The sequence below is a fragment of the Chlorocebus sabaeus genome, chromosome 14 (assembly GCF_047675955.1).
Source record: "Chlorocebus sabaeus isolate Y175 chromosome 14, mChlSab1.0.hap1, whole genome shotgun sequence".
NCBI lineage: Eukaryota > Metazoa > Chordata > Mammalia > Primates > Cercopithecidae > Chlorocebus > Chlorocebus sabaeus.
The window spans coordinates 58,084,585-58,097,378 of NC_132917.1; the positions used below are offsets into that span (position 1 = coordinate 58,084,585).

Sequence of the window (12,794 nt, forward strand, 5' to 3'; positions counted from 1 at the left end):
AACCAACCAGGTAACCTCACAAGCCTTAAGAAGGACAAAACAATCTTTCTGTAGTTTCCCTGCCAAAAATGCATTATGTGATATAGTGAGGAAATATCATTCAAACCCAAATTGAGATACAATCTACCTAATAGCCAACCTGTACTCTTTAAAAATGTCAAGCTTATAAAAAACACAGACTGAGAACTGTTCCAGGTTAGATATGACAACTAAATGTAATGCGGGATCTTAACGACAGATGGTAGGGGATGGGGGGTATAAAACATACAACTGTATCATAAACAAAATTTGAAATATGGACTCTTAGACAACAGTATATCATTAAATATCCTGATTTTGATCATTGTACTGTGGTTATGTATGAGTGTGTCCTTGTTCTTATGCAATTTATGCTCAAGTATTTGGGGATAAAAGGGAACTATGCCTGATTTAACCTCAAATGGTTCAGGAAAATAATGTGTACACGCGCCCACCCACATACATATACTTAACAACGATCAATCAAATTGAGAAAATGTAAACCGGTGAATCTAGGTAAAGGGTATACTGGAATTACTTGTGCTGTATATCCTTGCTAGTTTTCTGTAAATTTGAAATATACACAAAATATTTTTAGACACGTAAAATGTTCAGATTAAGATTTAAACAAACTGCTAAGACAGGTACAAATTGGAACTGTAGCTACAGCAATGGTCATAAAAAACTTTCATCTAATCTCAATTCTAATGGCTGCACTTGCTTTCTAAGAGGCCTTAGCAGACATAGACATACATAATAGTATTTGCCTTAAAGTGCCTAAAATTAGGTATAACATGATTCCTGTAAAAAAAAAACATATATATAACTTAATAATTTTTCCACTTTTCTAAATGTTGTCTAAAAGAGAATCATATTTTCAGCTAGGTAATTCAAGAAGAATACTTCTAATTGGAGAGGGAAACGTGGATTAACTTTTTTCCATATGGAATAATGAATTTTAACCTCTACTTTGTATGATGGTCATATGGTAATTCCACATATACTCAAAGACTATGCGTGATGTCGGGAAGCGGGCACAAGTTTGGTGTAATGGTCAGAAAGGAAAAGTTTACACTCAAAATGCTAACCTAAGGTACTCTGGTGCAATGTAGAGTGAAAAAAAATCCAGGACTGAACTGCGTTTAAGGGATTCTGATGTCATCATCAGCAAATAACGTCTCCGGTTTCCCATACCCTGATTTCTTCAGTTAGAAAACGGGAATGATGATTCTTTTAAAAATTTCTGCCTCAAAGGGCTGAGGATTAAGTGAGCTATTTACCTGGAAAGCGCTTTGTAAACTTTGAAACCCTACACATGTGTTAGGATGTGTAATAAACTCCGTAAGAGAGGCCACTGGAATCAGCAAAGGTAATTAATTCCATTGCTGTCATGCTTCTCCTAAAAAATACTGTAACTGTGGGTGTTCAGGTACATACGACTTGGCAAAGGGCCAAAATAAGGTTTTCTTCCCAAATATTCTTTCTACAGGAAACACGAATATGATTAGCCCAGATTCCCGGGTGAACTCATCAACATCCGTGGAGCTGAAGAGTGTTAAAATCGAGTTAGGTCAAAATTTACCACCAAAAAAAAAAAAAAAAAAAAAAAAAAAATACGGGACACAACGAAGAAGGAAGCCAAACTCGGAAGGGCGAGGGAGAGAGGAGGCGTGGCCCCAGCCCCGCTCCACGCCGCGCGCCTCCTAGCTCCTCATACCGCGCGGAGACCACAGGGGTGGCGGCGTTTCTCAAACCTTCAGTCTCTCAAGAGCCGTTACGCGCCGCCCTTCTCAATCCCCTCAAGTCTGGGCCCCTAACCTCCTAGCCTGTCACAGACTTCTGCGCGCAGTTACGCTGCAAGAGGCTCTCTTAGCTACAGAGCAACCACTGGGCGGGTACCTGAGCTGAGATGAATCCCTCATACACGGTTTTCGACCGGTTCTGTGGCAGAAGCAGCGGGCACTGGCGCAACAGGCTCGCTTCCGTCACCGCCATGGCTCGAAGTCCGGGGAGACACAGCAAAGCTCTAGACCTGCTGGGTCCTGCACATGCGCAGTCCGCTTGCGCTTGGACGCCGCGGAGCGGAAACCCGAGCCTTGGCGGGAAGATCCTGGAGGATTCCGCGGGCGGAAATGAAGGTAAAGCGCAGGCCAGGCCAAGTGGCGCTCTGCCGGAGGCAACATCGGGGCTCCCCAACCGGTAGTGAGAGGGAAGATTGCGCTCAAGTCCGCCGGACTGACTGACCAACGTCATTCTAACCTCGATTGTCCCAGGAGCCCTTTTGATGATTCTGTTTGACTTTGTTGAAAGACTGTTACAACTTTGGTGTTACATTTCCTCCAGAATAAAATGACTTTTACAGCCTGGACATTGTAGCACTTCTGTCTTAAACCTCTCGCACCCCCTTCTTTGCTGTTGTCCTCTCTACCTTAACATACAGAATAATGTATTATTTTGTGTATCATGATAGTAATATGTATTATAACACATTCATTATATCATACATTACAGTTCTGTAGCTTACTAAGTTTAATCAGATATATTTGAGACACACTCACGTATATACGTGTATATGTATTGATTAGACTCAAGTCAACAGTGGACTCAGTTCTGTGTATGGCACTCACAAATACAAAAAGCAAAACATGAGTGAAGACTGCTGATGGACTTGAACTTAATTTTCCTCTGACAGCCCTTGCAATACGTTTTTCTAACTCAGAAATGTTATCCGTCCCATCTTATTGAGAGCTGATTAAATAAGAAACTTACTAAAATATTTACCATATGATTATTTGATTTTCCAATTTTCCAGTGCATCACGTATTTGAGCCCTACTATTTGAAAAACATCATTGTAATGTGCCAAAGGTTGTGCAAAGATCGTTTTGTCCCCTACCCAACTTTATTGCCCTCAAGACAGAATTTGACATCCTGAAGATTCTTAAAGTTTGACAAGAATTGTCGCAGCATTCTGGATGCTTACAGAAAAGAATGCTGCAGCAGTGGTTAGATATAAATTACATTAAAGCAGTGGTTCTCAAAATATGATCCCAGAACCTAGCAACAGCATCACCTGGGGACTATGTAGAAATATAAGTTTTCACTGCTGATGGGGTTCAGGATATGCTACCCCAAAATATGGTTCCTTGACATTTGAGAAAAACAGCAAAACCTAAGATCACTCTCTGACCGTCTCCCATCCTTCTTCCCTGAGGCGGGTGATTGGATCCTCAATCCAGAGGTGCTCTTCCTATACCCACAGGAAAGAAATATCCTTATCTCTAAAGAAACAGGGACTTAGAAAAGAATCTGAACAAAAAGACTTTTGACAGCTTACCCCAGTTTATTGCTTTGTCCAACCGTACTTCCCCACAACGCACAGGTTTTCCTGTTTCTTTGGGCTTCATTTCTGAAGGCTCCCATGCCACATAAAACTTAAGTAAATTTGCATGCTTTTCTCTTATTAATCTGTCTTTTCTTATAAGGGACTCAAACAGGAATCTAGTTACAGGAAAGAAAGATGTTTCTCATTCCCTACAGGACCCTATTTCAAACCTCGGGAATCCCAAACTCTGGGAATAAGGCCCAGCAGTCTGTGTTTTAACAGGCTCTCCAGGTGATTCTGATGCTTGCTAAGGTTTGAGTATCTCTGCAGGGTCAGGACATAACACCTGCTTTATTTTGCAACTCGGTGATTAAGGATGGCCATGCTACATTTTTTCTAATAAGAATAAAGTAAAGGCTGCGCAAAAGTGGGATCAACACAAAGATTAAGAGGACATATAGTCCCTTACATTAAGCACCTTATAATTTATCTGTAAATTAAGACCTTTATTGTATCCAGTACCTTAAGCTTCCCCACCACCACAGTTTCCCCCGTGGAACTTCTACCCTTTCTGGAAAGTTCTTCTCAAGTGCTATGTCTTTTTGGAAACCTTTTTGAATCTTCTGAAAATTATTGTTCTCCCTAATCATTTATCATATTTCCTGTTGCATTGTAGGTGCTAATAAATTATTTACTAAATATCTTAATTTGGGTTGTTATAACAGAATACCATAAACTGGATAGGTAATCCACAGAAATTAATTTCTCAGTCATGGAGACTGAGAAGTTCAAAATCAAGATGCAAGGACAAGATTTGGTGTCTGGTGAGGAGTCATTTCCTAGAACACAGTCTTTTGGCTGTGACCTTGCATCACACTCACCTTTACCACTGATAGTCTGCACAGTGTAATCACTTGCCAAAAGCAGTTGACTCCTTGATTCGGAATCCCCATAACTAGGTTATTAGACTTAAAGCTTTCCAGAATATTTATTGCTAATTTATCATCTTAGTTTTTAAAGAAAAGATATCCAAGTCACTGTTATTGGTAATTGAACTTGTAAATGAGCATTCCTTATCAATAAAATCTATAATTGAAGAAATCCAACGACCAGGGAACAAGGTAAGATACCATATAAAGATTTTTTAATTCAATTACTCGACTATTATCCTTAGGTGTTCAAGACTGAAAGTTGGATACTCACTACCATCATCAATTCATATGTGGTATGCTGGAATCATTGTCTATATATAGCCCATTTGAAGTCAGCCACCCCAAAATTTAAAAAAAAAAAAAAAAAGAATGCTCAATATGTTTAAAGATCAGAAAGCCAAGCAACTACTTCTACCACCATCAGCATGATTTCCATTTTGGAATCACTCTGACAAACTGCACGAAGACCCTCATTAAAGTTCAAGTTCCACAAGATATGCTAGACAGGATTTCATTTATATACTTTGCCACCAAAATTACTACTATTTAAATGCTATTGCCTGAGGAAGAACTGTATATTCTAACACAGAAAAATATCCAAACATTTTGATAAATAAACAGCACAAATTCCAGAATGGTATGCTTACTATTACAACATTCATATTCAAATAAATAAGTAAAGTCACACTATATTACTAGGAATGGTTACTTTGGGGGATGGAGATGAGAACAAAGAATGGGGATAATGACCCTTGGAGACTTTTATCTTTTATATTTTAATTTTTTAAAGGAGAATTATTCGTCTTAAAATTAAAAATTAAAATTTAAAATGCTTATACCACTCCAATTAGCATCTGTCATCCCTATTACATAGCCCAAATGTTCAGCTATGTCCCAAGAGTTTCTTCTCCCAGTTCCCACTAGTAATGGAAGAAGATAGGATGCCTGCCATTAACATTAATAAGATTAATAAGGGAGAAATTGTTTGAGTCTGCTGAGAAGAGAGATGAAGGAAGAACCTTAGGAAATGTGAAAATCAAGGGAAAATGAAAACTAGGAGAAAGTAGAGGAAGAATAGCCATTTAAAAGTTTTCAAAAAAACTGAAAAAGCAAGCCAATAATATCCTATTCTCTACAACACTGTGTCATAGAATGGAAAAGACAGCAAATATTCAAGATTAAGGTAGGATCAGGCGTGTAAAATGCTACCTAAAGGTTGAAAAAAATTGAGAATTATAGAAAGGCCTTTGGATTTGATCATGCAAAAGCATTTATTAATTTGAAAGATCAGTTTGCTCTTGCTTTTTTCTATCCAGACACTAAATAGCAGTTTATAAATTGTGATGTAGTGAATAATTTTTCAGCCTTGAGAAGAGCATATTCATAAGAAATAAACTACAAAGACTTAATTATGTGACCAAAGTTTGGTACAGTGATATATGAAGAAGATAATCTGGCTCCTACAACCCTACCCCAACTCTTTTGGAGCACACTCCCTTGGTAGGTAGGTTTTACCGACAATGAGTCTAGATCCATTGCGTACAGAATAACAACTTCTGCTTCACTCTGAGCTGTAGACTTGAGGAGCAATGATACCCACAACCAACCACAGGTAAACAAAAGACCATTTAAGGGTTAAGTCTGCTAAAAGAGTTGATGGGTTACAAAGATTAGGCTGGAATCAGAAGAATATTTATAGGGTCATCATCTAAAGAAAGGGTAAGAAGGTAAACAGGCTGTTCAAAAGTATAGAAGAATCCAGATTATTAAACAACCCTCTTCTTAGCAAAGTACAAGGACCCTCTTCCCAGGAAACATCATCCCCACACCCAGCGAAAGCCACTGATTAGAGAGATTAACAGCTCTTTTGTACTTTTTAATGAGCAACTGGGATAAATGTCCTCAGATTACTAGCATCTAACAAAAATTACAACTCAGGAAATAAATGTTGCAGTTGACAGTGGCAGAATAGAAGAGACCTATTTACAGGGGGGTGCAAACTTGAAAAGGCCACAGTTGTAGAGGTTAGGAGAAAAAAGAGAATAATAAGTACATAGGATTAGAGAAGAGTAGTTGTTAAGAGGAGGATGAAGGATGCAGCAAGAGAAATCAAAGGGAAAAATTACTGTATGCTTATTTTGAAATTCTGCTTGAGGCTAATCAATCCCACTTGCCCGAAGACACCAAAAGGAAAGCAATTCCATCCCTGAGAAAAGGACTTTCTACATCCAAAGAGGAAAGAAGATGCACAAATCCCTCACTTTTACTCTGGAAAACTCGAGCTAATAGATCAAAATGAATGAGAGGAAACAGATTTAATCTTACTCATTCTCAATAAAAGTTTTCAATACTGTCCCTAAACCATCAAAATCATTTTAAAAGATTTTAATATATAGGTGCCTAGATGATGCTGAAAGGTTATCAAAAGTATGATCTCTGGACCAGCAGCATCGGCATCACCTTAAAAGAACACACCAACTCAGATCTACTGGATCTCTCATTTCAGGAAGAAGAGTTCAACAATCTGTTTTAACAAGTATGTGTGTAACAAATTCATGGGCCAGGTGTGGTAGCTCATCCCTATAATCCCAGCACTTTGGGAGGCCAAGGCAGGCAGATCACTTGAGGTCAGGAGTTTGAGACCAGCCCGACCAACATGGCGAAACCCCATCTCTACTAAAAATACAAAAATTGACCAGGCATGGTGGTGCACTCCTGTAATTCCAGCTACTCAGAAGGCTGAGGCACAAGAATCCCTTGAACCCGGGAGGCGGAGGTTGCAGGGAGCCGAGATCATACCACTGCACTCCAGCCTGGGTGACAGAGTGAGACTCTGTCTCAAAATAAAAAATAAAAAACAAAACAAAATAAAAATTTATGTTTTAATTAGGCAAATCTGATACAAGCTAACACCACTACCCTAGACTTAGTAAACCTAAATTCTCATGTCTGATTCTATTGTGCTGCTATAATTGAAAGTCATTGCATTAATCAAATGAATAATTGTTCAGACAGAAGTTTTACAGTGCCAAACTCAGAGTTAGCCTGGCACATAGTTAAGGCTTAGAGGATATCGGCTAAATGAATGTAGTTTGTTAGTGTCGAACCATTATTTAAAAGAACTTCTTATGTAAAATTATGTAAAAATTATTTAGTTATAAACAGATAAGCTTTTTTTTAAAGCTAAAAAATCAATGACAATTTGGATCAGACATTAGGGAGTTGAAATTTTATTGACCCATCCGTTACAGTCCCAAATGGCTGCCAGAACTCTAACCATCACTAGAGGGAAGGACAATAATAGCTTTCTCAGAGGTCCTTTTGAACACTGACCATTCTCATATGCAAAGGGGCTGGGAAATGCAGTGGTTTTTTTTGTTTTTGTTTTTGTTTTTACCTAAAGTTCTGTTAGTAAGAATAAAGAAGAGAACGTTTACGAGATGCACTACTCTCCATTTCTGCAATACTATGAAATCCCTCTAACACGCACACAAAAATTAGAACTTTTTTGGCATGGCATTACTAATAAAATGTATACCCTATATGACAAATTTTCAGACTGAAGATCCAATATGATCACCGCAATTCCAAAGATATTGCAGTATGCTTTCCAGTTATTTTCTATTTTTTCAAAACAATTTTTTCTTTCATGAGACTACTAAAATTAATTTATATTTTGATGCTTAACCAAAGTGAACATCATCTTTGAAAATACTAAAAATGGATGGGTAACATTATAAGAAGCAATAAGGAACCAGTTTTACATTTTAGAGAATGTATGATCTATACAGTAATGAAATATACTCAAATAAATAAGGAGGTAATGAAATTATAATTTTTTTATCCTAAAATGTCCTTCATCTATGAAAAATAAATAAGATTTGGTTATGGCCTATACCATTTCTTTTAAACAATCCTTTGTCGTTTGGGATAGGATTTGCTGAAATAACAATTTGGTTTCTATTTAATGTTGCTTGTTTCTATCTATGAACAAAATAGAACAAATAAAATAACAGTATTACCTGTAATGTGAAAATACCTGACTTTATGAAATGTTGTTAAATAAATGAATAAAAGCTAATTAAATTTTGTTCCAAAATTTAAAATGGATTTTTATAAGCATACAGTAATTTCAAAATAACAAAAATATTTCAAGTATCTTAGCAACACTTTCTTATATTCTTCAAAATCTTAAGTATATAAAAGTCATTATTAGCAGATATAATTATGCATTTGCTGATGGTTATGAGTAATTGGCAAAAGGTTTTTTGAAAAGCAATCTATTTAAATATAGCAGGAAAGAAAAATGATTTTCTTTTGAGCAAGTGCCACATATAGAAGTATATACCAAGAAAATAATCCAGAAATGTTCCCAGAAATAGGAGACAACCAAATATCCAATAAGTTGGAAATGGCTAAGTTATAGTAATATGGTAGAATGTCTAAAAGCCTTTAAAATTACACATAGGCATACAACATTGGTACATAAAAAGTATGTATAAGATACTAATGTGTGAAAAAGATCAAAACAATGCCAAGATGAAGAGAAGGATATATAATTAGCTGATATTTTAAAAGTAAAGGATCTTTCATTTTTCTATGTAAAGCAAGTTACTTAACATTTCAATGAATTTTTTAAAGTAAGACATTAGCAAAGAGTTTTAGATATCTAAATGCTGTCAGAATTAAAATCATCTATTAAATTAAAGAAAGCACAGTAACATGAAAAGAGAATAAAAAACTTGGGTTCAAATAGTTGATTTTACTGTTTTCACTTAATATATCGTGGAGTTTATTGCATACCAGTAACTATAGATCAACCTCATTCTCTCTAAAGGTAATATAAAGTTTATTTTGAGAAGACTATTACTAACTTTTCTCATTTAAAAAAATTAAGGTATGATTTACATAAATTTTACCCTTTTTAGTGTGCATAAATTTTGACCAATGTATACATTCAACAGTAATTTTTATTGATACTGCAAAATTACCCTCTTGAGAACTTGTACCAGTTCACTCTCCCACAGCAATTTATGAGTACTTGCTTTTCTATAGCCTTATCAATTCAAATGTGTCATCAAGTACTTTGATCCTTACCAATATGTAAGTGAAAGTGGCATTGTGTTATCATTTAAATTTTTATTTCTTTTATTATGATAAAGCCAAGTATCTTTTATATAAGATCCATTAATATTTCCTTCTCTTGAATTATCCATAGTTTTTTTGAGGGGGTGCTCATTTTTCTATTGTGAGTTGGCCTTCTTTTCATGAATGCTAGACTTTAGTTTTGGGGAGTTTTGTTTATTTCTTTCTTTGTTTGAGACAGGATTTCACTTTGGTGCCTAGGCTGGAGTACAGTGGCAAGATCATGACTCACTGTAGCCTCAACCTCTCTGGACTCAAATCATCCTCCCACCTCAGCCACCCAAGTAGCTGGGACTACAGGCACCCACCAACACGCCCAACTAATTCTTGTATTATTTTTGTGGAGATGGGGTTTTGCCATGTTGCCCAAGCTGGTCTTGAACTCCTGGGTTCAAATTATCCACCTGCCTCGGCCTCCCCAAATGCTGGGATTACAGGCGTGAGCCACTACACATGGCTGAATGCTTGACTTTGGATAAGTTACTTAATGATTTCTAAGGTTGTTTGCAACTCTAAAAATGCATTTGTGAAAAATGGTTTTACAAAATAATTACAGTTAAATAGGAATTATCTGAAAGATAAATCTAAAAAAGAACTTACTTTGAAATTGTTATTCATATTGTTTGTTACTCTGTTTAATAAAAATGTTTGTGAAATCTAAAGTGCAATGCCAACATTGGATTTTTTTATTATTTTGTCAACAACGGAGAAGAAAGTTTAACCTTATACATTTTCAGTTGGAAAATAAGTACTTATGGGAAATGATGTTGTAAAGTTATGAACCAATTACTGCACTGGGAGATGAAGTTCAGTTCAGTATAGAGTGAGCAGCAACAAGCAATTGAGGCAAAATATCTTTACATAAAGTTTTACTATTTTGTTTGATGAAATGAGAATTCCCAAAATTTATTAGATGCTTATATTCAAATTATGAACATAAAAACCTTACAAATTCAGATGTAGATAATCTCCTTTCTGTAGGTTTATATCATTCAAAAATGATTATATATTATCATTTTAAAGTGACAAAAACATTTTAAGTAACTATTGAAAATTAACAGGAATTTAAAAATATTCTTTAAACTCTTCCTAAGTATATAAAGTTGTTTTATTAAAAAGACAAATGGTTATTCTTCAAATAGTCCACTTGAGGAGGATTCAATTTAATCTCATTTCCTTTATGGCCTAAAAAATAAAGCACAAAGAAAAACATATTATGAAAGGAAAAAGGCACAAAGGAAAACATATCACATGTCAAGGCTGACTAGTCCAAGTTTTACAGCTGGGCTTCTAAATTAAAACCGGACTGACAAAGATAAAAGATAAAATCCTACAAGTTTTAGGACTCTTAGAATATTGATATTTATTCTAGTAAACAAACATAAATAAAATCTAGTAACATATTAATATGAAGTTATTTTCTACATTTAAAATTTGTTCAATTTTCATGTGACTGAAAACATTTAAAGACCACTGCTCTGATGCACCATAATTATTCTTCAATTTGTTTCTATGAGAAAACCTGAATGATATAGTGCAGATTAAGGACGCACACTCAAACACATCCAATGAGTCTGAAACAACTACCCTGAGATAAACAATTATAAATAATATTGTCTATTTATCAAAGTTTTTTTCTGTTGAACTTCCATTTGAAAACACTTCATTAGCCTCTTATTACTGTGGAGTAATGAAACTGAATACCTTTAAGATCGCTAATTACTACAGACTGGTAACAAATTCATGCTGAATTTCTAGAATATTTTATTACACGTAAGTTTGCTCTTGCTTTTTTTATTCCTTATTTCTAAGGTCAATAATTCTGAACATTTAAAAATCTCAGAAAGGGTCGGGCATGGTGGCTCATGCCTATCATCTCAGCATTTTGGGAGGTCGAGGCCCATGGATCACTTGAGCCCAGGATTTCGAGATCAGCCTGGCCACATGGCAAAATCTTGCCTCTATAAAACATACAAAAAATTAGCTGGGCGTGATGGTGCATGCTCGTGATCCCAGCTACTCTGCTAGGTGGGAGGATTGCTTGAGCCTAGGAGGCAGAGGTTGCAGTGAGCCAAGATTATGCCACTGCACTCCAGCCTGGGTAACAGAACAAGACCCTGTATCAAAGAAATAAAAATAAATAAAAATAAAATGAAATAAAAAATAAAAACCCCAGAAGGTAGAAAAAAGTCATTAAAATGAGAAAAAAACTTATCAAGAATTAAAAGTTTTTAAGCTTTTGGGAAAAAAACTGACTTTTAAATTCTTTGCAACAGCAGTGCAAGTGGATGATTCCAACGGACAAATATGTTAACATACTTTTATTGTTTAAGAAAAATGCAAAATGCTTCTGTGTTAAAAGTAAATTAATTTATCTTATGATATAATCAATTTTCTATGTGCCTCAGATTTGTTTATTATCGAAGTATTTTAAAACCCACATTATTTTGCTATTCTAATGATCTTAAAGGAGATTGTTTTCCAGATGTATACAAAACTTGAACATCAAAGTAACTTAATGCCGGTAAAATAAAAATATTTATCTGATGCAATCAATAATTTCTCTGTACCAAATCTTCCTAAAGAACTTATTTCATGACAAGAAATTCTTTTTTTAGCAACTAAAATGATCTAATGACTACATTTAGATATTTTGACTACTTATCTTTTCAATAATCATCTTTTTTTTTTTTTTGTGAGACGGGGACTTGCTCTGTTGGCTAGGCTGGAGTGCCGTGGCACAATCAGGCTTACTGCAGCCTCAACCTCCCAGGCTCAGGCAATCCTCCCTCCTCAGCCTCCGGAGTAGCTGGGATCACAGGCGTGGGCTACCACGCCCAACTAATTTTTTTTATTATTTGTAGAGACAGGGTCTACCTGTGGTGCCCAGGCTGGTCTCCAACTCCCCGGCTCAAGCAATCCTCCCAACTCGACCTCCCAGAGTGCTGGGATTATAGGCATGAGCCACCACGCTGGGCCAGTCTTTTCTATTCAAAACATTACCAAAAATGGACATAGTTAAAATGATCTTAGTCATTGAGTTACATAAGAAGAAGGTGGGTTTTTTCTAAGTTAGATAATTGAGAAAAAAACAGCACCAATTGGCCTGATTTATCCAAATGGGAAATTTTTTGGTAGAATTTACTTCATGACTGGCAAACTCCTACTTTATCATTTTTAAGGATGAGGTGCTGTGCTGCCCCAATTCTCCTCAGGACTGATTGACATTGCCTCACCTGCTGAGAAGGTTGTCCACCCACAGTGCTCAGCTGTCAGCTTTTTCTGTGAATTGCCCTTGGCTGAAAAATGAGCTGAATGGCTCAATGTCATGCACTGTTCCCAGGTTGGCACTTACTTAATGGTTGCCAGTGCAGG

At 36.1% G+C, this 12,794-nt stretch overlaps 1 protein-coding gene across 8 annotated transcripts in view; it reads right to left on the reverse strand.

The window, feature by feature from the left end:
• Positions 1-2,056, reverse strand: part of FANCL (FA complementation group L) — a 77,598-nt gene extending 75,542 nt beyond the window's left edge. For all 8 annotated transcript variants that reach the window (XR_012095294.1, XR_012095293.1, XM_007970553.3 and 5 more), the window contains exon 1: positions 1,918-2,056. Coding sequence is in view for 6 of the 8 variants with exons in the window: in XM_007970553.3 (XP_007968744.3) it covers positions 1,918-2,013 (96 nt within the window). In the remaining 2 variants the exon portion in view is untranslated. The remainder of the gene's footprint in view (positions 1-1,917) is intronic.
• Positions 2,057-12,794: the final 10,738 nt, after the last annotated feature.